The following is a 24,600-nucleotide window of genomic DNA, read 5'->3' as shown; positions in this document are numbered from 1 at the left end:
AGAATGTGCATTTCCTTCCAAGCAAGCTAACAAATTTGTTGCTAAAAGGGTCCACTTGGGATGACAAGGATACATATCTAAAGCGCTGTCAACCACAATACAGCATCTTACAGAAATTAAGGATAGTTCCTGAACCCATTTACCTCTTCCTGTTTCTGAAAGTTAATACTGCTTGCTGTAACCCTCGGTTTCCATAAACACTTTCCAAACAGGCTGCATGCTATTAAAAAAGGTACTCAGTTGTATGGAGGGCTTCATGGTACTTAAAGCCCTATATGGTCGAGGACCTGTCTACCTTAGGGACCGTCTTTCCCCATACGAACCCCAGAGAGCACTGAGGTCAGCTGGAAAAAACTTGCTGACCACCCCCGGACCAAGAGAGGTGAAGCTGCAATGCACCCGTAATCGGGCCTTCTCCTCTGTAGCCCCGAACCTATGGAACCAACTTCCAGAGGAAATGCGGGCCCTGCGGAACCTTGAACAATTCCGCAGGGCCTGCAAAACTTTCCTCTTTCGACTGGCTTTCGCTGATGAAGGAAGTGATTGCTGATGAAGGAAGTGATTGCTAAGGATTACCGCCATCATATAAAGAACAAACAGCACTAGCACTTTTATTACTAATTAATTAATCAATTTTAAACTTATTAGAATTTTAACGTTAAATGTAACTTTGTTGTTTTGTTGTTTTTGTATAATTGAATGATGTTGTCAGCCGCCCTGAGCCTGCTTCGGCGGGGAGGGCGGGATATAAATAAAACTACCTACCTACCTACTTTCACTCTCCACATGTGCTGTTCCCTCATGAGCCTAAGCAGTTGAAGGGATGATGCACTCGCAGTGCACTCCTAAGCAGCTATGCCTTTCTAAATCCACTGAAGTCCACCGGCTTAGAGGGAGGATTGCAAGGTAAGCCGCACAAACGCATCATGGGTCACTCAAACACTCCCCACTCTAGATCTGTGGTACTCCACAAGTTTATATACCGAGCACGATCATGCTCCTTCTCGCACGCAAATCAGAAAATATCTGCTCCAAGCTCATATGATAAAGAGAGGGAAGCAAGTGACTCCACAAAGATGCAAGTATTTTTGTCTCCTTGCCTTCATGTGGATTCCGGAGAATAAGTTACTAATAAGGCAGCGCTCTGCCAAACGCAACAGGGCTTTCGAGTTCAGAACTTCAGTGAACAGCAAGGTTGGTTTGGTTTACAGCTATTTGATTGAGGCAGCCTATTTCTCTGAACCTTGGACAGCCTTCATTCAGGGCTCTCTGTGTTAAGGAGCACTTGGATTCTGATAAACTCAGTTTTCATTTAAGCAAACGAACAACCCAAGGGATTATTTATTGGGGGGGGGGGGCAGGGGAGGAAGGCCCAATGCTTCCTTTCCCCTCTTGTATCCAACAGTACTAACATCTCAAAAACCTGAGTGAAGCAGTTCTGTGGCTTTGGTTCTCTTATTATTATTTTTAGAAAAGTGACACTTTTTACCAGTATGCCAGTCCTTTATGCTGTCTGCTGCTCAAAGACTGCCCGAAAGGACTGAAGTATCTGCTTCTGGCTCCAACCCAATAAGGCCATGGCCATTTGAAAGGGCTGCAATGCAACCATTCCTTCTTTTATAACCATTTCTGAAATTGGGCATTTCATACAGCAGTTGGTTCCCTCAGTTTCCTGTGCTAGAATTTTGTTGCCTGTTTGGGGGGGGGGGTTGGGGGGGGAGAGAGGAAGCCAACAGAGCTATTCATTGCTGCAGTTATTTTTGCAATTATGCTTTTTAATGCACAAAAGAGAACTTTGTTTGTAAACTAAACATCACTGACAGTGTTCTGTTTGTCAAGGGACAGATCCAAATCTGTAACTTTTGTCCCTGGGACTAATGAATAAACTGCAGAATATTCAACATTTTAACTACTTTCATTAACATAACACAATCCATGTCTGACCTGTAACCACAACCCTCTTCTGTAAACAAGAAGTTGTACTGGGAGTGCAAACAGGTGGAGGATCTTGCATGGATAAAGGTGGAGTACTTTTGTGCCATTTACCCCTGTCATGTTGTCCAGAGAGGCTAGAAAGCCACCACACACTACAGCAGTAAATCTGAATAAAGAAACATTAAAACTATAGCCAGAACAGGGCTAGGGATGCAAGAACAAGCCAGAACATAGGCTTTCCTTTTTTTCCAAGGGAAGAACAGACTGAAATGGAGCTGACCCAGGGTAAATGCAAACACAAGCCTTGGATGGAAAGGATATCAGATTTCCTGTGGGTGCTACCTGAGAGGCACTCTATTTGGGCTGGAATAAGGGTAGGAGACAACCGTGGTGTGAATAAGTTCTTCAGGAACACACCTTCCATATTCTCACTGTGGTTTACTGAATGGAAACTACAGAGATGTTAGCAAGTGCAAGAACCCAAGATAAGCCTCTGTTTGTGAAATACCCTGGGGAAGGACGAGATGCACATTCACATGCTCATGTACTCTTGCAGTGCGGCATCTAATGGAAGTTTCAATTCTAAAAGGAATTACCGGACTCCTAAGACATGCCCCTTGCCCCAGTCCTGCCCTCCCATACCCAGAGAGACAGAAAAGGCACCCGGGGATCATTGGTGGCTCGGATGCTGGATGCGCATGTTCCCAGGTGCAGTGGGGGAGGGGAGAGTCTTTTGATGATTCCTAGAGCTTTACATGTTGGTGCTCATTCGGGACTGGCTGTTTGCTGGAGTGAGTTCACCTTGGCTTCCTTCTCTAGGAGGAGACTGTAAAAAAGAAACAGGCCAGGGGCCTAGTGAGCTACATGTTAGAATGACACCCCTCTCTGCAGCCGCCAAGTTGCCACGGCAGCAGACAAATGTAAGAAATCCCTAGAGAGCCAGGCTAGAGGAGCAGATGGGCAACCACGTTTACCCAACCCCACCAAAGTAATCAGAGATGAGATTAACATTTCCTAGCAATGAGCTGCAGGAATTAGAGATCAGAAGAATTTTGACTTCATTTTATCCTCTGAAAAACACTGCTGACACATCACTCAAGGAATCGGTAAACTACTGTAACCCAAAATATCTTTCAGTCCAAAAGAGGCACAGGTAACTCCTTCTTTAGCAGACTGCCAGCTCTTGTCTTGCAGCTGTTGTGGGGCTACTGTTTTATTTATGTGATATTCAGTTGTTTACAATATTAGTAACGCTGCCTTTTAAACTATCATACATCACACTATCAGTACACCAGGGGGCTCAGGAATGCGTACATGGCTCTCCGTCTTCAAGATTGTCTTTACAACCATCCTCTGAAGTAGGGGAGGCTGAGTTGCTGGCCCAGGACCACTCAGTAAGCTGTATGCCTGAGTGCAGATTTGAACCCAGGTCTCCTCGGTCACATTTCAACTTCTGAAGCACTGTACCACATCGGCTCTCCAAAAAGACTCCCTCAAAGTGGTTTGAAATAAAGCTGTATGGAAGTGACTATGGATTTATTTATTTTTTTAAAGAAGCAGTAACCTAACCTTGTTTAATTATCTATTAGGTAATGCAATTCACAACATGAAGAAGAAGAAGAAGATATTGGATTTATATCCCGCCCTCCACTCCGAAGAGTCTCAGAGCGGCTCACAATCTCCTTTACCTTCCTCCCCCACAACAGCCACCCTGTGAGGTGGGTGGGGCTGGAGAGGGCTCTCACTGCAGCTGCCCTTTCAAGGACAACCTCTGCCAGAGCTATGGCTGACCCAAGGCCACGCTAGCAGGTGCAAGTGGAGGAGTGGGGAATCAAACCCGGTTCTCCCAGATAAGAGTCCGCACACTTAACCACTACACCAAACTGGCTCTCATGGAGGGGTAGGGGGTGGCTTAGTCTCATGGCATCTACTGACTTGCCCATAATGCTCTTATTTACATTCACTACAAGCCAACTTCCCTTAGCAATAATTCTTTATCAGCTTATCTAAAAAGCAGCTAGCTCATGTTCTCAATTCACAGGCAAGGACTCTTTGCTGACCTTCACATGGATCTGGTTACGTAGGACAGCTGCTCGCAGGATCATAGCTTTGGCGCGGCGCTGAAATTCCTTCCCCATCAGCAAAGACTTTTCAAAGGTGGTGCTGCGCTGATCAACATCTCGTGCATATAAAATCTACCCCAAAAAAAAATTAAAATAAAGAGTTGCTGGAGACCTCCAGAGGCTGACCTTCTCAATGCACTCTTAGTGTCATTTGGAAAAGCAGCCACATATCAGCTGATGCTCACGTACCAAGAGCTTGCTAGAAGACAGGTCACAAAGGGAAGAAAGAACCACTGTGGAGGCCCTTTGGACAAGAGAAAACATGTTTCCAGTGGAATAGTAGGGAATGGAATAGTAGGGCTAGTGGCAGCTGAAAGTTCAGAAACCAAAAATACTTCAGCAGCACTGAAAAATGCTACTTCAGTAACCAGTACAGCTTATGCTTCCTGCATAATTTCCTTTACTTTCCCGTTGCTTAAAAATGCCACACTCACTAGCCTCTCTTGCACTACACCGATTCCTATCAAAATTTATTTATTTTTTATTTATCAAATTTATATACTGCTTCCTCTCCCAAATGGGACTCAGGGTGGCAGCATTAAAATTACACCAATAAAAATAAAAAAAGAATAAATTATCTTTGAAATATAAAATAGCTAAAAATCTATCCCCATTAAAATCTCTCCACTATCAAGTAGGGTAGGATGCCCGGATGGAGAAGACACAGCTGAAGTGTGCCAGCTGCCTAGTGTATCACAATCACCCAAAGGCCACCTGAAAAAGAGCAGTCTTGCAAGCCCTGTGGAACCTAGGGAGGTCCTACAAGGCATGCATCTCTTTGTGCAGTTGATCCCACAGGATGGAGGGGGAAGAGGAGGGGGAGGAGGAGATGATGATATTGGATTTATATCCTGCCCTATACTCTGAATCTGAGTGGTCACAATCTCCTTTACCTCCCCCTTACATGAGACACCCAGTGAGGCAGATGGGGCTGAGAGAACTGCCCTTTCAAGGATAACTCCTATGAGAGCTATGGCTGACCTAAGGCCATTCCAGCTGCTGCAAGTGGAAGAGTGGGGAATCAAACCTGGTTCTCCCAGATAAGAGTCTGCACATTTAACCACTGCACCAAACTGGCTCTTAAGAAGGCCCTTAACATGTAGACACAAGACAGGCAGTTTATAGACAAGGGACTGTCAATAAATTGAGAAGACAACTGGAGAAGATTATGCTGGAAGAGTTAAGTCCCAGTCCCAAAGGTCTGAGGGCCCCAGGCCATTTAGGGCTTTAAAGGTAAGTGCCAACACTTTGAATTGGCACCAGAAACTAATTGGGAGCCATTGCAGCTGCCATAGGATAGGTGTTATATGTGCTGACCAGGACACTTTGTCAGCCAACTGGCAGCTGCATTCTGGACCACTTGCAACTTCTGAAGCATCTTCAAGGGCAGACCTGCACGAAGCACATTACTGTAAACCAATCTCAAGGTGACTGTTGAGTGAATTACAATGGCAAGGTCCTCCCAAGGCAGACAGCTGGTGGGCCTGGTGTAGATGGTAAAACAGTCTTTGTCACCAAAAACACATGCTTGTCCATGCAGAGCAAAGAACTGAGCCATACTTCCAAACTCCTGACCAGTTCCCATGTATATTTCTGTGCAATAACTGGATTTTCAAACGTCTGGGATGAATTCACCAAAGTGTCTCTGCATGACTTTGAAGGAATGTTTTGGACAGCAGCAAAAGGGAGAAGGTGATACAATTAACCTCCAAAAGCCGAAATCCTTCACTCCGTGGAAATGCTCCAGCAGATCTAAGTCTCAAGGCTTCTTGGGCATCTGATGCAGCCTTTATTTTTATATAGCACAGTGTATATTCAATGCAGCATACAGCATCATGGAGAAAAGGCAGGTCAAGCAGTCAGCCCTCGAGCCATAAATTTTCAGCAGGAGATACAGGCACTCACCTTGCTGTGAGAGTCTATTCTGGCGTTAATCAGTCCTTCCAGGATCAGCTGAGTGAGTTCATCTTCCAGAGCTGCCACTGTGGTGTTGAATGCAGTTGCCATCTTGTGCATGTCTGCTGACACATAGGGGCTGAAATACTAGGAAAGTAGGGGGGGGGGAAGAAGCATCCATCAGTTATTCTTTGCACTGCACTCAGTGAAAGTCCAGAGAATGCCTTCTCTTGAACTTATTGAGAAGTTACCTGGATGAGGGCCCGGTTTCGGATCTGTGTGTAAAGTGTTCTCACGTGAGGTGCCAGGTACATATCCAGTAGCAGGTTATCCTGAATGAAATGAGAACAGTACTGAAAAAATGCTACTTCAGAAGACTTGAACACATGAAGCTGCCTTATACTGCCTCAGACTGTTGGTCCATCAAGTACTGTCTACTCAGACTAACAGTGACCCAGCACTGGTCTCAGCAGGGTCTCAGGCTGAAGTCTTCCACATCACCTACTGCCTGGTCCTTTTAACTGGAGATGCCAGGGGTTGACCCCTGGACCTTCCCACATGCCAAGAAGATGCTCTACCAACTGAGCCATACCCCTCCCCTCTCGCCCAGAATGCTCTCCCAAACCCACCAGCAATACCTTGTGACACAGTAGTCCCGTACATGTTATAGTGAACGAGAGTGTAATCCATGTAATTGTACAGAATACATGTAATTTTTCATATGCCTGCAAATGCGTATAGCAACAAACCAGCAGTCTAAAACAGTAAACCAATTAAGAGACCAAAGCATAAAAATGTCTTCAATTATGAAACAGCAGCCATTAAAAAAAATCTAGCAGACAGCAGGTAAAAACAAAACCCTCACACAGACGGAACACCAGACCAACCAAACTGCAAGCAATCCGTTCGGACTAGGGCACAAGTGCAACCTGCTAAAACTCTATAGAGTAATAATAATAAAAAAAACACTGGGCAAGTCTTTGTGGGGAGGAAGTTTCATAGTCTTGGCACCACAAAAGAGAAACCTTCCTTGCTCCTGCCAGTGGGGTTACATAGAGCAAGGCTGATGAAGAAGATCTTAACTGACAGATGGAATTTGGGGTGTACTGGTCTAAGACCACGTTGGGCTTTCACCAGCGCTTTGAAGCAAACTGTTAGCCAATGAAGATCTTTTAAAATCAGCATAACGTGGATTTCTGTGCCACCAAGCAACTGTGGTGCTACATTTTGAAGCAGCTAAACCTTCCAAACCATCTGCTCAGGCTTGCTTAGAACATGTAGAGCACTTAGTAATATGGGGAGCTAAGGCATGCTAGTATTAAGGGGGAGGGGCTGTTTCTCCCTCCCTCAAATTCTCATAATTTCTGAAATGGCTAAAGGGAATTTTTGATGAAGGCAAACAGGCAGAGGAGAAACCCATTCACAGGACTGAAAATACAATTTTAACCCGCAAGGAAAGCCACGTATACAAACAGAGTCCCCTTTCCTTCCAGTAGAAAACAGCACAAAACTGTCCAACTCCCATCCTTGTGGCACTCAGTGCCTTTAAACATTTAACACACAACAGTGTTTTTTGCCTCTTTATGTATGCAGCAGCTTTCCACGAGCTACCGCCATCTACCAAAAATCACCGCGATTTCAAAATACATGAACGCCCTCCTCATTCAGCCATACATTTCTGTCCCTTTGACAAATGTTACGTTTGCATGGCAGGGTTAAACTACAGCCACACAAATGCTGCTCTAGCCTCTTCTCTATATACACTTGGAGAGCTCAGGTCTCTAGAACCCACCTTCATCTCATCCAGCATCTTGAGACATGAGGCATATTTGGATTCATAGAACTTGAAGATGATGTCGCGAACCTGTGGCTCCAGCTCCAAGAAGAGTTTAAAGGAACTGCAGAGACAATAGTGGTTAAAAGGCTAGAATCACCTGTCCTACATACCCTCTTCTAGTCTCTAGACTATCCCCTACTCTGAGAGTTGCAAGAAGATGGGCACTCTCCATGGGGAATGGACACAAGAGCCAGTAGACCCGGCTGAATCCTAGCTATGTGCTCCTTGTTGAGGGAAGGCTTTTAGCTCAGTATGTTGCAAGAAGGGACTTTTTGAACATTTGCTACTCAGGAGCCTTTAAGTAGCAGGTGGGCTGGCACTGAATCTGGGGCCTTCTGCGTGCAAAGCAGCCCCTCTCCACCATGGATTCCCCGCCCTTGATCAGGTTAAAATCAGGAGTACAGGACAGGGGAGGAACTGCTTTAATCTCTCCCTTCCTGCCTGTATGCTCAGTATCACACTTGCCCTTCCACAGCTGCTGAACAAGCTACAGTCACAATGAAAACAGCTAAAGGGCATTTTTGAAGGTGACACACAAGGGACAAGAGAGAAAGGGAACAGACACGTACGAGCCCCAGAGAGCACTGAGGTCAGTAGGGAAAAACAGATTGACTATCCCTGGGCCAAAAGAAGTTAAACTTCAGAATACCCGAGCACGGGCCTTTTCTACCGCGGCCCCATACCTTTGGAATCAGCTCCCAGAGGAGGTACGGGCCCTGCGGAGCCTTGATCAGTTCCACAGGGCCTGTAACACCACCCTCTTCAAACGGGCGTCTGGGAACTGCTGACATATAAATGTGTAACAAAGGAAAACGCCAAAATGGTCCAGCTTAGGGATCTTGCTATTATTATCTCAACTGACAGGGATAGCATCAAACAATAACGTTACTGTCAGATTTAGTAATTTAGTAATGTTTAACTAAGTATTGATTGTTTTTAAAATGTTAATTTTAATGTTTTATTTATTGTATTGTTTATTTATGGATACTGTTAGCCGCCCTGAGCCTGCTTCAGCGGGGGAGGGCGGGATACAAATAAAATTTTACTCACTTACTTACACAAAACAGCTCTGGATGGTGGGCCACTGAAACTGGTACTTTCCGCCTGGAGTCTGGGTGATCCTGGATGATCCTGGATGCCTCTCTGACAATGGAGGCCCAGATTTCCAATATTGCCAGGTTGGGATTTTATCAACTCTGCCAAGTCAGGCAACTGGCCTTCTATCTATCTGATCTTGCCACTGTAAACCATGCAACAGTCACCTCTAGACTGCAATTCGCTCCACACTGGCCTGCCCTTGAGGCTGATCTAGAAACTCCAGCTGGTGCAGAATGTGGCAGCCTGGGTCTTTACAGGGACCCCACACATTGCTCACATCTGCCCTGTGCTAAGGGAGCTACACTGCCTTCCAGTGGAGTACTGGACCAGGTTCACGGTCCTGGTATTGACCTTTAAGACCCTTAATGGCCAGGGACCATACACCTTCAGGACCTCCTCTCCTAGTTTATCTCAAAAAGAGCCTTGTGCTCTGGTAATCAAAATCTGCTGGTGGTCCCTGGCCTGAGGGGCATTCAGTTGTCCTTGACTAGGAACAGAGCTTTCTCTGCCCTGCCCCCAGCCTCTCTGCCAAATGCCATCCGGGCCCTGCAGTACTTATTACTGTTCCGCAGAGCCTGTAAGGCAGAGATGTTCCGCCAGGTATTCAGTTGAGGGCTGTGACGGTTTCATCTTCGCACTCCCACTTCCACCTCTGCTGTCCCCACTTCTGCCAGATGGTGGCATCACTCTGATTTGACGCCAGCTCACTTTTTTTTAGAGAACTGTAATATTTTTACTATTTAATTTTACTCTGTTGAAATTGTCATTATAGTTGTTGTGAACCGTCCTGAGCCCGGTTTCAGAAAGGGCGGTCCAAAATTCAATTCAATTCAATAAATAAATAAAATACAATGACCCTATTTCCCCTTATTTTAATTTTAAAAGATATTATCATACTATTTTTGTTCATCTTCAGGCAATATCACTGGGTTGGCCCGTAGCTGTCAGGAAAATTAAGGTCCACATGTAGCAACTCGCTGATGACTCTATCACTAAATTTTGGTCTCATTTCAATCTGTGACTTCCAGGGAGCCCAATGCCTGCAAAAGGTTAAGAGCAGCTCAAACTTCAAAGGACTCTGCTTCAACTGGTTTGTGGGTGAACCACTCACCTACTGGAGATGACATTGCGTTGCAATTCCTGACGGTCGAAGGTAGCTAGTGCACACAGGCCACCGTACACAGCCACATTGCTAGGAGACAGCAGCTAGAGAAAGGGAGAAGAATTCTGAGGAATAATATTTTGATAAAGAGCTTCAGCTGTAAGCAAGGCATAACTAGACAGCTTGACCCCCTTACTTTGAGATTCTAAACCTGAGGAAGTTCTAGTCCTCACGAGAGAATATATTTGTTTTACGTCACACTCAACTTGAAATAGGCCACAACTAGAATCTCCCTTCAAACAAACCCCTGTTCACAATTCCTCCTAGTCCTTACCTCAGGGAAGTCACAGTGATCAAACGAAGCTAAGAGGAAGCACTTTGCTGCCTGCTTGTATTTCCGAGCAGCTAGCTCAGCCAAGCCTAGAAAGCAAACCAAGTTAAATCTTTTGTTCATGAGGACTAAGGGACATGAGTTGCATTATACTATGCAGCCCCTTCCATTACATATTTTCAGTTCTACAGAAGAAGAAATTAAAATACAAAAGGCTGTTCTTGGATCTCTTTCTATAGGAAATTGTTTGGGCAGGAAATGAGTGTTATTGTCCCTGCAAGTAGCACACGTGTACACAGCAAGTCTGCCTAATACAGACTTCAAGGAAATCAAAGCCAGGCACCCACAAATCAGTCAAATGCTCTTCTCATCTTCAGCAGGGGGGGGAAACAAGTCAACACTGCAGGGGAGGGCAAACACCCTATCCAAAAATACACATCTCACTCACCTGCAGCACACTTCAATTTTGTGAGGATTGCCTGTGTCTGGCTGTCACGTTCTCCTCGTTGCTTTTGGGGAAAGAGAGGAAGTGGTAGAGAATCATCAAATAAGCAAAAGGATTTTAGTTGATTATTTCCATTAAACCTGACTGAAGAGGCTCTTTTGTTTTGCAACCACCTTGACCTTCAGCAAAGTCCAAGCAGTGTATCTGGAAAGGCAGCTGGATACACCCAGGGCTCACATAGAGAACACATACGGAACACATTGCCAAGCATGACAAAAAGAAAATTGGGACTCTGTCCTACTTCACAAGGGATATTCCTGAACCTGATCACTACCTCAAAATTCAATCACTAATTTATCTTGATACTCTCTTCCTCGCAATCCAAGGAAGAACAGAGCTATTTAAGGCAACCTAAACAGACTTATCCAGAGCTAGACCGCAGAGACCAAGGAGACTGTGAGAGCCTCAGCATAATAAGCTAGGGTATCATATGAAATAACAGCATGGGCCTGAAGTGTCAAATGGGATTTCTGGTTATATTCATGTTGAAAAAAGCAAACTACCTCTGCAATTTCTGGCGTAGACTCTGCCTTGCTCACATAGCTCAGGACATGGGACCAATTCTGAAGGTAAACACTGACCTGCAAGGAAACAAGCAGAAATACTACAATACTGCAAGAGGACTTACGGTAAGAACAAAGGTTACCAGTTAGTGGTCATTCTGTGTTCCTGTAACATGTATAGCTGTGAACAGGAAGGCTTCGGGGGGGGGGGGGCAGCCCAAGCCAGCAATTACCAAAGGCTAGGAAGGGGTTAACAGTCGGTATATTTCGAAGAGCACAGGGGAAAGAAAAGGGGAGATTTTTTAATGGGTTATATGTGAGTCCTGAACAAAGACAGAATTCCATTGGCGTGTCCCCTTTGTAAAGGGCCACTGACATGCCATACCTTGATAACATTGAGGCACATGTTAATAACATGCTTTGCGCTGGTGCAATAATCACGGGCTCGTGAGTAACATTTGAGAGCATTGCTAAGGTCTCCACAGTCAAGGTAATGATCACCCAAGTCATCATGGCCTCTCCTAGAAAGAAGAGACATGGCACAGCAGCAAAAAAAAAAAAAAAAAATCAATAAGGATCGATACATAACTTCTTTAAAAAGTCTTTGCTTAACCCTAATGAAAATCTAGGTGCCAAACCACAAGCTATAGGGAAAGAACACTTTTCTTCAGGGTTTCACGGACTCTAACGTTATAAATATTTTCACAGATTTTGACAAGTTACAGAAAATATGCTTGCGATGCTACAACTCTGTATTAGGATTCTGCAACCATCTCGAGAGACATATGACTCACTAAAGGTATTTAGGAACTGTTCCTTGGTGCTTTTGTGCTACAAAGTCTCCATCTGTTGTTCACAGACAGCTCCACTTTTGCATCTACACATTCACTTCCTGTCAAAATATTATTATTTATTAAATTTGTATCCCACTCTCCCTGAGCCTGGGATGGGTGACGCTTATAAATACACAATTTACATACACAATTTAAAATACTGAAAGAGAACATACAACTAATCAATAAATACAATCAAACCAATAAAACAATTTTTATAAAAAGTCAAGATGGCATTAAAAACTTGCACAGGGGGCGGTAAGCAAATATCTGAGAAGGTAAGAAGGGGGGAAACAAGAGGGAAAGGGAAGGATGATGGAGGCCAAAAACTAGCCATAGCCTATTGGCCAGGGGCCTGGTACTGCCCTCAATCATAGGCCCAGCAGAACAACTCTGTTTTGCAGGTTCTGCCAAATTGTACCAGATCCCACAGGGGCCTCATCTCTCCTGGAAGAGTGTTTCACCATGCTGCAGCCAGGGCTAAGAAGGACGCTCTTTGGGCTGGGGACCACCAGCAGATTTTGGTCACTTGAGCGTAACACTCTACGGGGGACGTACCAGGATATGTGGTCCTGAAGGCGTGCTCGTCCCTGACACTTAAGGGCTTTGAAGGTCAGCGCCAAAACCTTGAACTTGATCCGGTCCTCAATCTAGAGCCACTGCAGCTGACAGAACACTGGTTGGATACGCACTCTAAAGAATGTTACTGTCAACACTCTCGCAGCTGCATTCTGGACCAGCTGCATTTTCTGGATCGTTCTCAAGGGAAGCCCTATGTAGAGCGAGTTACAGTAATCTTGTCTGGAGGTGACCACTGCATGGATCACCATGGCTAGGTCAGAAGACAACATGTATTTAACCTGTTGAAGGTGGCAAAATGCCAGCTTAACCACCTTTGTGATCTGGGCCTCACTTGAAAAGGTGCATCCAGGATCACTCCCAAAGTCTTCATGGATGGTCCAGCTATCAACGGGACTCCAGCAAGAGAGGAGAGTTGGCAACCTGCTCTGCCACCACCACCCCCCGCACCCGGCCCAACTACAAGACCTCCATCTTCACTGGATTTAGTTTCAGCTTGCTATATTTTAACCAACTAACCGAGGCCTCCAAACCCCTAGCCAGATATTCTGAGTTGGCCTCTGGCTGGCTGCTCATCAACAGATAGAGCTGGGTGTCATCAGCATACTGGGGATATCTGAGTCCGTGATTCGGTGTCAGTTGGAAAAGGGGTGCATAAAGATGTTAAATGACATCGGGGAGAGAATATCCCCTGGAAGACTCCACATAGCAATGAGTATATGAAACCCTCCACCCTACCACCACCCTCTGTCCGCAACCTGGAGAAAGGAGGTAAACCATTATAAGGCTGTCCCCTGGATCCCCATATTCAGAAGCCTATCACAAAGAAATAATGCTACTTCTGTGAAAATCATGAATACGGAAGTTTACATAACACAATATATTCTGGCTGCAGAATCTGAGGTGAAGGTGGGTGGGAAACAGTTCAGACAGGCATTTCACATCTACAAAGCAGATGATTCTGAGAGAACAGTCACATGAAAGGTCTTCTATCTAAACAGACCATCCATGCAACATTTACACACAGATGACCTGATGAACTTGAGTCAGGTTCCTGGAACTATCTACTTCAATGGATTAGATGCCAGCAAACTTTTGAAAGACGCACCTCAGCTGTACACCCACAAAGCGACTCCCAAAGGCACTTCTTGGATGAAACAATATTCTGGAACCGATGTAAAATTCCCTATTGCCAAATCAGGATATTTTGTTTTGTTTTGGTCTAACTGATCTCAGTGCACATCACCTGATGCTTTCCTTGATTGAATTCCCCTTATAGTTCTTTAGATCTGTATCCAGCTTTTCCAACTTGAGAAGAGCTTTTTTGCGTGTTGCCTCAACCCAAGCTGTGTCTAGAGGAGGGGGCTCCATTCCTCCATCCGGAACAGCATCAGGTGTGTTCTGGAGCTCTCTGCAAAAAAGAGGCAGTAAATGTGTATGGGCAACACAGTCAACTATCATCTACATACAACAAACAGTAAGAGTGGTGAAGAGTGGTAAACAGTAAGAGTCGTATTCAGATTTTCAGTTTGTGTATTGTAGCTTTATTTTTGTTAGCTCCCCTAACCCAAGTCAAGACACTGTGGGGATGTTTTCATTTCAGAGTAAGTCCCATCCATAGAACTCATTGCACAGACCTTGGGCAGCACGATTTTACTTGCTTACAGCCAGCCCCAACAAGGGACTACCTTCCAAAGACATTAACCCAGAGGTGACTCCCTCCAACAAGCCCGGATACTAACTCTGTCCTCATATCTCTTCAGGCAATACTATTTCAGGACCTAATAACATCAGGCACGCTTGCAGGGGATCATTAAACTGCACTCCCCCCAGTGTGATGTGCATTATCATCTGTCAACATCTATCTGCTGTCTACATAGGACAAACTGGTCATGCTTCTATGCAGAACTAAAAAGAACACAAATTCAAGATCATAAAACATTCAAAAATCTGTAACAAAATGTTTTGATCTACCAGGATTCTCTTAGGCAGATCTGAGGTTCACCATTCTTCAAAGGGAGACTCCAATGAAAAGATTATGAACATATGAAGCTGCCTTATACTGAATCAGACACTCGGTCCATCAAAGTCAGTATTGTCTTCTCAGACTGGCAGCGGCTCTCCAGGGTCTCAAGCTGAGGATTTTCACACCTATTTGCTTGGACCCTTTTTTGGAGATGCCGGGGATTGAACCTGGGACCTTCTGCTTCCCAAGCAGATGCTCTACCACTGAGCCACCATCCCTCCCCATGAACATATGAAGCTGCCTTATACTGAATCAGACCCTGGGTCCATCAAAGTCAGTATTGTCTTCTCAGACTGGCAGCGGCTCTCCAGGGTCTCAAGCTGAGGTTTTTCACACCTATTTGCCTGGACCCTTTTTTTGGAGATGCCAGGGATTGAACCTGGGACCTTCTGCTTCCCAAGCAGATGCTCTACCACTGAGCCACTGTCCCTCCCCATGAACATATGAAGCTGCCTTATACTGAATCAGACACTTGGTCCATCAAAGTCAGTATTGTCTTCTCAGACTGGCAGCGGCTCTCCAGGGTCTCAAGCTGAGGATTTTCACACCTATTTGCCTGGACCCTTTTTTGGAGATGCCGGGGATTGAACCTGGGACCCTCTGCTTCCCAAGCAGATGCTCTACCACTGAGCCACTGTCCCTCCCCCTAATTATGAATTCTAATCCAACAACTTCTCATTGGAATCTCCCTTTGAAAGAGCTGGACAGATCTAACACCTTAGTCTCCACAACAAGAATTAAATGGCTTAACACTAAGTAGTCTGTGCTCTTGAAAATGGTCACTGTGCTTATCTTGAATACAGTTATGGTTTATACAGAAAAATCACAAGCTGAACCTCCTCCACTTCACAGCCTTCTAACCATTGCTGATAATTCTCTCTGCTACCTGTATCACTCTGCTGAGATTTGACTTCATGCATCTGACAACATGGACTCTAGCCCACAAAAGAGTTCCTTCAGTAAGCAGGTCACAAAACTCCTTTTGTTTTGGCCATTACGGAGATTCTCAATAACTAGAGATTTCTCTTCAGAGTTACGTATCTCAGACAAGTTATTTCGAGCTTCTTCTTCATGTTAGTACCTTGTGGCTTCAGTAAGTTTCCGATGAATTTCTTCATAAACGTCAACATTGAATGTTCTTTGGACAAATGACAGAGCCATCTTGAGGGCTTCCATGCGCAGCTGTGGGCAGTGGTCAGCAATGAACTGCAGCCGCTCAATCCTCATCAGGCCACTGTAGCTCGCTGCATACTGCTCCAGATCCTGCAGACCCCAGGAGGATGAAGCAACAATTTGTGCTAGTAGCTCAAATATCAAGAGAATTCACCACATAACCTGTATATACTCAAATCTTCTTTGTTGCTTCATTAAACCTCCCATTTCAGTGATCTCTGCTCTTCAGGCTCAATACAAAACTTACCTCACTGACTCAAAGCCCTTACACTTGGTACCCTAAGAACACCTTGTTACTGAGGGAAAGGCTTATATCACAAAACCAAATAGGTCCCCCAGATTCATCAAAGAGGCAGTGTGGGTCGCCTTGGTTTCAAGAAACGCCCTGGCACTGCAGCCCTCCCCTACCCCGAAGTACAGGCATTGTGAAGATGTTCTCATTTCAGAATAGGAAATGCTATGCAGGGAACTCATTATATAGTGTGGTCAGCCAGTTACTCAAGATGCTAAAAAGATCAAGTTGGAAAACCAACTAGGACATGTTCAATTACTGTCACTTCCCCAGACATTTTCAACAGGGAATACTGCAGAGCCATCATGTACCAAGACCAATCAAGGAAACTGACCCAACATTCTCAGAGCAGGGCAGAAGACAGGGATGGGGCTAGAAAACTGGATGGGGTGCAATCCCACTACATGTTCTTTCTAAGCACAGGCACAATGGCTTTTCCTGACCGGTAGAGGCTAAGGCAACAGCCAACTACTCAGGCCCTTCCCCAGTTCAAATCTCACCTCTGTCATAAAATCACTAACTGGCCTTAGACAAACCATCACCTCTCAGCCCCAGCCCCCTTTCTGCAATATGGGGGGATAAAGAAAAAAACACACAATCATCACAGGATTTTTTATCATGCTTATATAGGATAATGAGAACCACTATGAATAATCAGCAGTGCTATAAAAATGATATAAACAGCAGTATTTGTAAAAAGGTACGATAAAAACTGTTATCAAAGAATAGGGTTATGCAAAAATATTATTTTTCTTTTTTTCCCAAGTTCTCGTTTTATTTATTATTTATTTCTGTAGATTTCAACAGGAAACACATTTTCATCTGTTAACTTTTTCTTCTCGCACAATTCTTTCCTGACAGATCTCAGGCGGGTAGGAGAACAGGTACCCATTTTATAGGCAGTTAAACTCCTTTGTGCAGAATAGGCACAGGGAGGCATTTGACAATCTAAGGTAGGAAGACAGTACATCCCATACATTTTAAACGCAGGGGTAGAGAGTCCATATATGCTGTTAAAGACACTACCAAACAATAGCCAGATCAGAATGTTTTCAAATATGTCTTTGTTATTCTTTCAGTTCAGATTAGTTATAATATTAAATAACAGGTTATTTTTAGTTTGGTTTTGATTAGTTAATGTAAAAAGGCCATCCCCAGTCATAAAGGAAAGGAGAGAAAAATTGTGTACTGCTTCTGCTGAAAAATGTTCAGCTCTGAACTAGAAGAAAGGCAGTCAGATTACTGGACTAAGACCAGGAAGATTTAGATTCAAATTACCATTCAGTGATAAGAACATAAGAGAAGCCATGTTAGATCAGGCCAATGGCCCATCCAGTCCAACACTCTGTGTCACACAGTGGCAAATTTTTTATACACACACACACACACACACTGTGGCTAATAGCCACTGATGGACCTCTGCTCCATATTTTTATCTAACCCCCTCTTGAAGGTGGCCATGCTTGTGGCTGCCACCACCTCCACATGTTAATCACCCTTTGGGTGAAGAAGTACTTCCTTTTAACCGTTTTAACCTGTCTGCTCATCAATTTCATCGAATGCCCACAAGTTCTTGTATTGTGAGAAAGGGAGAAAAGTACTTCTTTCTCTACTTTCTCCATCCCATGCATAATCTTGTAAACCTCTATCATGTCACCCCGCAGTCGACGTTTCTCCAAGCTAAAGAGTCCCAAGCGTTTCAACCTTTCTTCATAGGGAAAGTGTTCCAGCCCTTTAATCATTCTAGTTGCCCTTTTCTGGACTTTCTCCAATGCTATAATATCCTTTTTGAGGTGTGGCGACCAGAACTGCACACAGTACTCCAAATGAGACCGCAGCATCGATTTATACAGGGGCATTATGATACTGGCTGATTTGTCTTCAATTCCCTTCCTAATAATTCCCAGCATGGCGTTGGCCTTTTTTATTGCAAACGCACACTGTCTTGAGATTTTCAGTGAGTTATCTACCACGACCCCAAGATCTCTCTCTTGGTCAGTCTCTGTCAGTTCACACCCCATAGTGCTCACCTAGGCCAGTCATTCAGCCTAACCTACTGCAAAGGATTGTTATGAAGATAAAATGAAGGAAGATTATCACATCCACAATTCTGAGCTCCTTAGAAGAAAGGTATAGTAAAACTGTAATAGACAGACAATAGATAAAAACCTCTGAAGCCAGACGTGATGTAGGAACTGCTGCAACATGGTACCCATCAGCACCTTTTCTGATGCCCACCGAGTTTTGAGCGAGTGGATGGGACCAGGTAGGGCTTTTGCCCAGCAAGACTTCTGATTGGCTATGCAGGGTTTTTTTTAAATGTTGCTTTGGCAACAGCTGCCACTACAGCACAAGGATCTACGCTGCATTTTTGAGGTTAAGCTGCGGATAACATTTTGTAGCTGGTCCGGCCTACTGCAGCGGTCATTTTGTGCAGCCACTTTGTTGCTACACCCACATGCCATGTCAGAACTCCAAATTCACCTGCAGGCTCAAAAAGGTTGGGGACCCTTGAACTAGGTAGTTGGGAACGCGATTTCTCTGGCAGTATCCCACACTTGCTCCCTGTGTGGTATTATACCAATCCTTGACAAATATTTTCACAACCCTGATAGACAATGCAGATTTACAAACAAGACGTAACACACGAGTTAAACTGGAATGTTTGGCAAATGCTTTTGAGGAAAACGTTATCTAAGTTAGATACGGTCTGTTTCGACCCCTAATTCTATACAGCCAAACTATAACCTGACTGCTGTTTTTACCTTCTAGTACATACCAGAGTTGGGTTCTCCACCACGTAGTTGATGTCAGGTGCATTTTGCTGATCTTCTTGTGGGTCTACATCGATCTGCATGGGCTCTACCGCACCCTGCAACAGCAACATACGTATGTAACACAGAACCTAAGAGTCTCCTTCCCAATCATATGAGAAAGATCCCTCTGCATCAGCATATGTGACCTGGCTACCATTTCAAGCATTGCTCTTCCACATCTCTTTCTAGCAATAATCTTAGTGGCTTTTCAGGGTGAAGCATGGAAGATTTGATGATAACTTACCAAGCTGCCTTCTCCTGAGCTAGACCACTGGCCCAGGAACTCATGAAGCTGCTTTATACTGAATCAGGCCACTGATCCATCAAGATCAGTACTGTCTAGTAAAATGGGTGTCCAACAGGTAGAGATATTTCTCATCACCTTTTACTTAATCCTTTAACTGGAAATACTAAGGATTGAACCTGAGCCTACATTGCCAAGCAGTTGCTCTACCACTGAGCCACAGTCCATGTAGGTTACTAATGTTTCCTGACTGGCTGCAGCACTCCAAGATCTCAGGCATGAGAAAGGTCTTTACAAACACCTGAAAACTTCTTTTACCTATAAGATCTGAGATTATCGATTTTCATAGTCATGACCTAATGACACACCTAAACCAAGGGATCAAGTATAAATGAAGACCTTTTTATGTTTGGAAGAGAATTTATTTTTAAAGGTAGAATAAGGAAACAAAAAAGGTCTCCCTTCTTCTTTTAATTTACCCAGGCCTACTTAACCTTGTGTTTAGAGCAAGAATCAGTATGTTAAAAAAAAACTCACAGCCTTACTGTTTCTCCCTAAGTCCAGTCTAAGAGAGAAGCATGCTTTGGTTTGTCATGTGTCCAGAGGAAGCTGTTTCATAATTCCACAAAACACAACTCTGCATGCTCCTGCATTCCAATCATGACACAGAAAAGCAACTTTAAAGAGCAAAGCTATTTGGGAAAGCAAGGATAGAAAACAAACAAATGTACACTATCACTTTACTATAATTGGTAGGCTCACAAATTCAAGTTAGTATCTTGATATAATTTACAAATGAGTCATGATACAGATGAGCAGGAAAATGTATGCCTTCTGCAAAATCCAGTTCAGTTGATGCGGGGCATCAATGAGACCCAGCAGGCTTGGTCACTGTCTTGCGCAAACTATACATTACATTTAAGTGTGTGCAATGAATTCTGACAATTCTTTTGCTTTAAACTAAAAGTGGGAAAATTGCAATTTTAAATTGAGTTGGAGGGATCTTTTTACCTTCCAGCTGGTTTCCTACTCAAAAGCACTCCCTTCTTTTACTGCTTCAGATGCATATCTACAGTGAGTATTATGCACCTGAAATTCTATAGGAAATGCAGTTTGGGAAGCCAGTTTGAGAGGAAAAACAAAGAAAAGTGCTTCAGCACCTCTTCACATACCTCCATATAAAACTACAGACTCTCAAGACTGCTCACTAAAAAGAAGAAACCAACAAAGATAAACATGCAGTTTATGCCGTAATATTAAAACCCCAAAACATCAGCCAGAATCTTCCACTACACACAAGAGCTGAATAGCTCTTTTGGATGTCAGAAGGGTTCTTTCTTTGTTTTCAGTGTGTGCACATGTGCACACTTGAAAATCATGGCGACTTCTGGTGACTGACCCATACTGGGAGCATGGAGGATATTCAGAGAGGTGACTGAATAAAGTCTGCCCTTGCCTCCCAGTGCTGGTATTCCAAGGAGGTCTCCCATCCAAGTACTTGCCAGAGTCGGCCCTGCTTAGTTTCAGAGATCTGACAAGGTCAGGTCTGGATGTCAAAAGGGTTTTAAATTTTTTTTGTGCGTGTGCATTTGTATGTCCGCACCTGGAAGTCATGGCAATTTCTGGTGACTGACCCCTTACTGGGATTCTGGAAGATATTCAGAGAGATGGCTGAAAAAAGCCTGCCCCATCCTCCCAACTTAGTATTTCAAGGAAGTCTCCCATCCAAGTACTAACCAGAATAAATTTTGCTTAGCTTCTGAGATCTGACAAGATTGGGCTTGCCTGTGTTATCCAGGTCAGAGTATCAAAAGGTTTTCTTGAAGGACAGAAATATAAAATTGCTCCAGGAAAATTGTTCTTTTTATACCCTATTAGCTAAAGCAACAAATCATGTAAAATTAGACACATATGGGCAGTAACGGAGCTAAACCTTTTAGGTTCCTTAGTCTCAACTTAATTTTTTTGCGTACCCTTGTATTTTAAGAGAAAACTAAAACACGCAGGGAGCAGAAAGATGGTTGGTCATTTAATAATGCTGAAAAGAATGTCTGAACCTTCCATGCATTAATACTCTCTACACTGCCCTCAAGACCAGGCCCTTCTGTCCTTCCCACTGACACCTTACCACATATTGCAGGGAGGGAGGGGGAGAGAGACACTTATGCAAGATAAAGTTGAACTAGTTGGTCCATCTAGCCCACTACTGGTGACCTTCAGTGGCAGCTGTTCTCCAAGGACTATCCCAAAGGTCTACCCCAACTCTGCTACCTGAAATCCATTTAACAAGAGACAGCAGGAACTGAACCTGGAATTCTCTGCATTCAAACCACAGACCTATTACCCACCCCTCCGTAAAATGTAAGATTTCTGAACACAGTATTTTGGAAGGTTTTCAGATAGAATTTTAGTTTCCTTCTTATTAGTGAACAAGTCTGGTGCTAAAACACAGAACTATTCATTTTCATTATCTGCAAAATGTTACAGCAGACACGTTTTAATTTATAAGGTAATTTCCTGGTAGGTCAGTGCCTAGGAGCAAGCTGCAGAAACTCTGCCAGTACCTCAGTGGACACTTGTCCTGGACCTTTAATGGTAATGATGATCAGTGTAAGCTCACCAATGGGTTCTCCTCACACTGCTGCCAATTTGCAAGAGGGGGAAATGCATGAGCCAATACCTACTGGTGACAATGCTAAAGTGAGTGGCCCTGTAGTGCTACCTTGTCACAACACAGGAGCCATTTTGTTTGATCTGCTCTAGGGCCATTTTAACTTCTCAGACCACCCTGTATTATAACTCATTCCTTCCCCCTCACCCCGACTTGGTCTGCCAATCCCACTGTCCACCCTTAGGGTACCACAAACATTTAAATATGGCATTCAGACATACCATATGAAATCCATTATTGTTTGAAACAGATGAATTCATTTCTGAGAAATATGCCTTAAGGTTGATACCATTTAAGCCATTCTCACTCAATAATCCCAGAGTGCTTTCTCCTTTGAGATACCTCATAGAGCAGGGTACAGGCTGATAAGCTGGCACTCAGGCTGAAGTCTCCAGATGTACCTGGGAGGAAGAGGTCTGACCTACTGCTGCGGGGGGTGCAGAATAGATCTGTCACTGATGATGAAGCTGAGCTTGGAACTGAACTATCCCTCATCCTGTCCTGACTCTCTGCACCCCCTCGCCCTGATACAGAGCTCGCCGGCTGCTAAAGGAAAGAAAGGCAGTTAATACCTTGGCAGACATAGACAATCTCACTCACACCGGGGCTAGAATAATATGCTCTGGCTATCTTATGCTTTCATTGTAGGCCTGTATTTCTTCCATGCTTAAGAAACTGTCAAAGAATTTCAAGACATCACAGGCTTGAATTCAACACCCAGTAATTACAATCATCAGATCTGATAAATTACAATTAGCAGATTAGATCAATTCCAAAAAATTCTCTATTAGGTAGCATCTGCAGTCAGTTTCTCTCATGGTGTAAGGGTAACTACAGAGCATCTCTAGGAGATGGAGCAGGGAGTAAAATTTGTGCATGGACCTTTACAAAGGTGAAAGCTAGGAAACTGAAACGCTCAAGATGAACAGTACTTTACACTATATCTTAGCTTTGACTGACACACACACAGATGCTGCCAGAGATTCATGTGCTAGTCCATCACAGCACTTTGGATAGTTATATGGAAATATAGGCTGTGAATTTCAATCTGGCAAATACAGTCTGAAATGGTGAGCCCCACTGGAGATGGCAGCACATGTTAGAGAACAGACCCACGCATTTCTTCCCAAGTTATACTACAAATATTTTGTTCAAACACCCTAAGGCAGGGGTGGCCAACGGTAGCTCTCCAGATGTTTTTTTGCCTACAACTCCCATCAGCCCCAGCCAGCATGGCCAATGGCTGGGGCTGATGGGAGTTGTAGGAAAAAAACATCTGGAGAGCTACCGTTGGCCACCCCTGCCCTACGGGATCAAAAGCACATTGTACAGTTATATTGCCATCAAAGTAAAAGACCCAAATATGTCTGAGATAGAAAAGTCAAGGAGTAATGCTTAGTCTGAGCTTGGGAAACAGTGCTTTAGAGTGCCATCCTAAGCAGTGACTCTCTTTTAAGCCCCCTGAGGTCAACAGGCTAGAAGGGTGCAATTCTGTTTAGAATGGCACTGTTTTTCATTTCTTTCTCTATGAAGGTACTATGCTACAACAACTCTATATATGATATTGAAGAACTGCTCCATATTTCATATATAATGTCTCTTTTGATTTTGATCTGACTACTCTCTTGAAACAGATATTCAGGTGGATCACAAAACAATGAGTTTGCTAAAAAAAAAAAAAGTAACAGAATACTCTTCAATTACTCCAGCCTTTCAACACAACACCTATTTTGTATTATGACAAGAACAAAATCTATCCAAATACAGAAGCAGCATGTCATGGTCAGGTGATCAGACAATTCCCCATGTGAGAAATATTACGGTCACATTTGAGGCCCTACTATGGTGCATGTAGGAAAGGAAGTGATTGCTTTTTCTAAAGCCAAAACAAAACCCCTTCTTCAACTTATGCTACATTACAAAATTTCTGGGGGAAAAAAATATTTGTTTCCTTCAGAATTCTACACAAAAAGATATTATGCCATTATCTAATTTACATTACATTTCACTGTAAGCACACATAACAAAAAAAAAAAAACCAAAGTGACTATGTTGGCCACCCAAAAACGTATGTTCAAGCCCTGATGCCAACCGTCCCCAGGAACCACCGTAACAACGTCCACCGAATAAAAGGGCTCGAATCCAAGAGTCAACGATAGGAGACGAGGAACCAAAAGCGTGAGACTGCAGGACAGGCTGAAGGACCTCTTCGTTGCCCAAGAGAGAAGGAAGCTCTCTAACTGCAGTGGCAGCCGAACGTCTTTGCCCTGCCTCAGGCAACGGGCCCAGCTTCCATTCCAGCCCACATATTCGCTTTTCTTTCCCGACGCCTAAAGATTTAGTCAGCCAGCCAACCCGACTGACACGCGCTCGCTCACTCAAGGAGCGCGAGCTTCGGAGGTATCCGGAATGGGCCCACCAGATCCACCCCTCTCAGACCACCACCTAACCGGCCTCACGCGCGTCCCTCCATTAAAAAAAAACCCAACCAGCCCCCCCAAAACTTCCTCGATACCTGTAAATTAAAGACTTGGACGGGTAGCGGCATATTGACCCCCGCACCTTACACTTCCGGGTCACTAACCCTCCCCACCCACTTCCACTTCCAGGTCGCTCGCAGGAGCTCATTGGATCAC

The 24,600-nt window shown here is 44.1% G+C and overlaps 1 protein-coding gene across 2 annotated transcripts; it reads right to left on the bottom strand.

Moving 5' to 3' along the window:
* Positions 1-1,757: 1,757 nt before the first annotated feature.
* Positions 1,758-24,597, bottom strand: GPS1 (G protein pathway suppressor 1). Of its 2 annotated transcripts, XM_060253529.1 has the most exons (15): positions 24,480-24,565; positions 22,307-22,510; positions 19,013-19,105; positions 15,850-16,031; positions 13,989-14,153; positions 11,716-11,851; positions 11,331-11,408; positions 10,771-10,831; positions 10,326-10,411; positions 10,001-10,095; positions 7,747-7,852; positions 6,206-6,286; positions 5,964-6,101; positions 3,996-4,130; positions 1,758-2,761 (listed from the first exon to the last, which is right to left on the bottom strand). In XM_060253529.1, exons 1-15 carry the CDS (start codon positions 24,510-24,512, stop codon positions 2,687-2,689), a joined length of 1,668 nt encoding a protein of 555 aa, XP_060109512.1. In that variant the 5' UTR covers positions 24,513-24,565; the 3' UTR covers positions 1,758-2,686. The 2 variants fall into 2 exon arrangements, with proteins under 2 accessions (XP_060109512.1, XP_060109513.1); XM_060253530.1 differs by lacking the exon at positions 22,307-22,510 and having other exon boundaries at positions 24,480-24,597.
* Positions 24,598-24,600: the final 3 nt, after the last annotated feature.

This window comes from Heteronotia binoei, chromosome 13 (assembly GCF_032191835.1).
Source record: "Heteronotia binoei isolate CCM8104 ecotype False Entrance Well chromosome 13, APGP_CSIRO_Hbin_v1, whole genome shotgun sequence".
NCBI lineage: Eukaryota > Metazoa > Chordata > Lepidosauria > Squamata > Gekkonidae > Heteronotia > Heteronotia binoei.
This window is presented reverse-complemented; position numbering and strand designations above follow the sequence as displayed.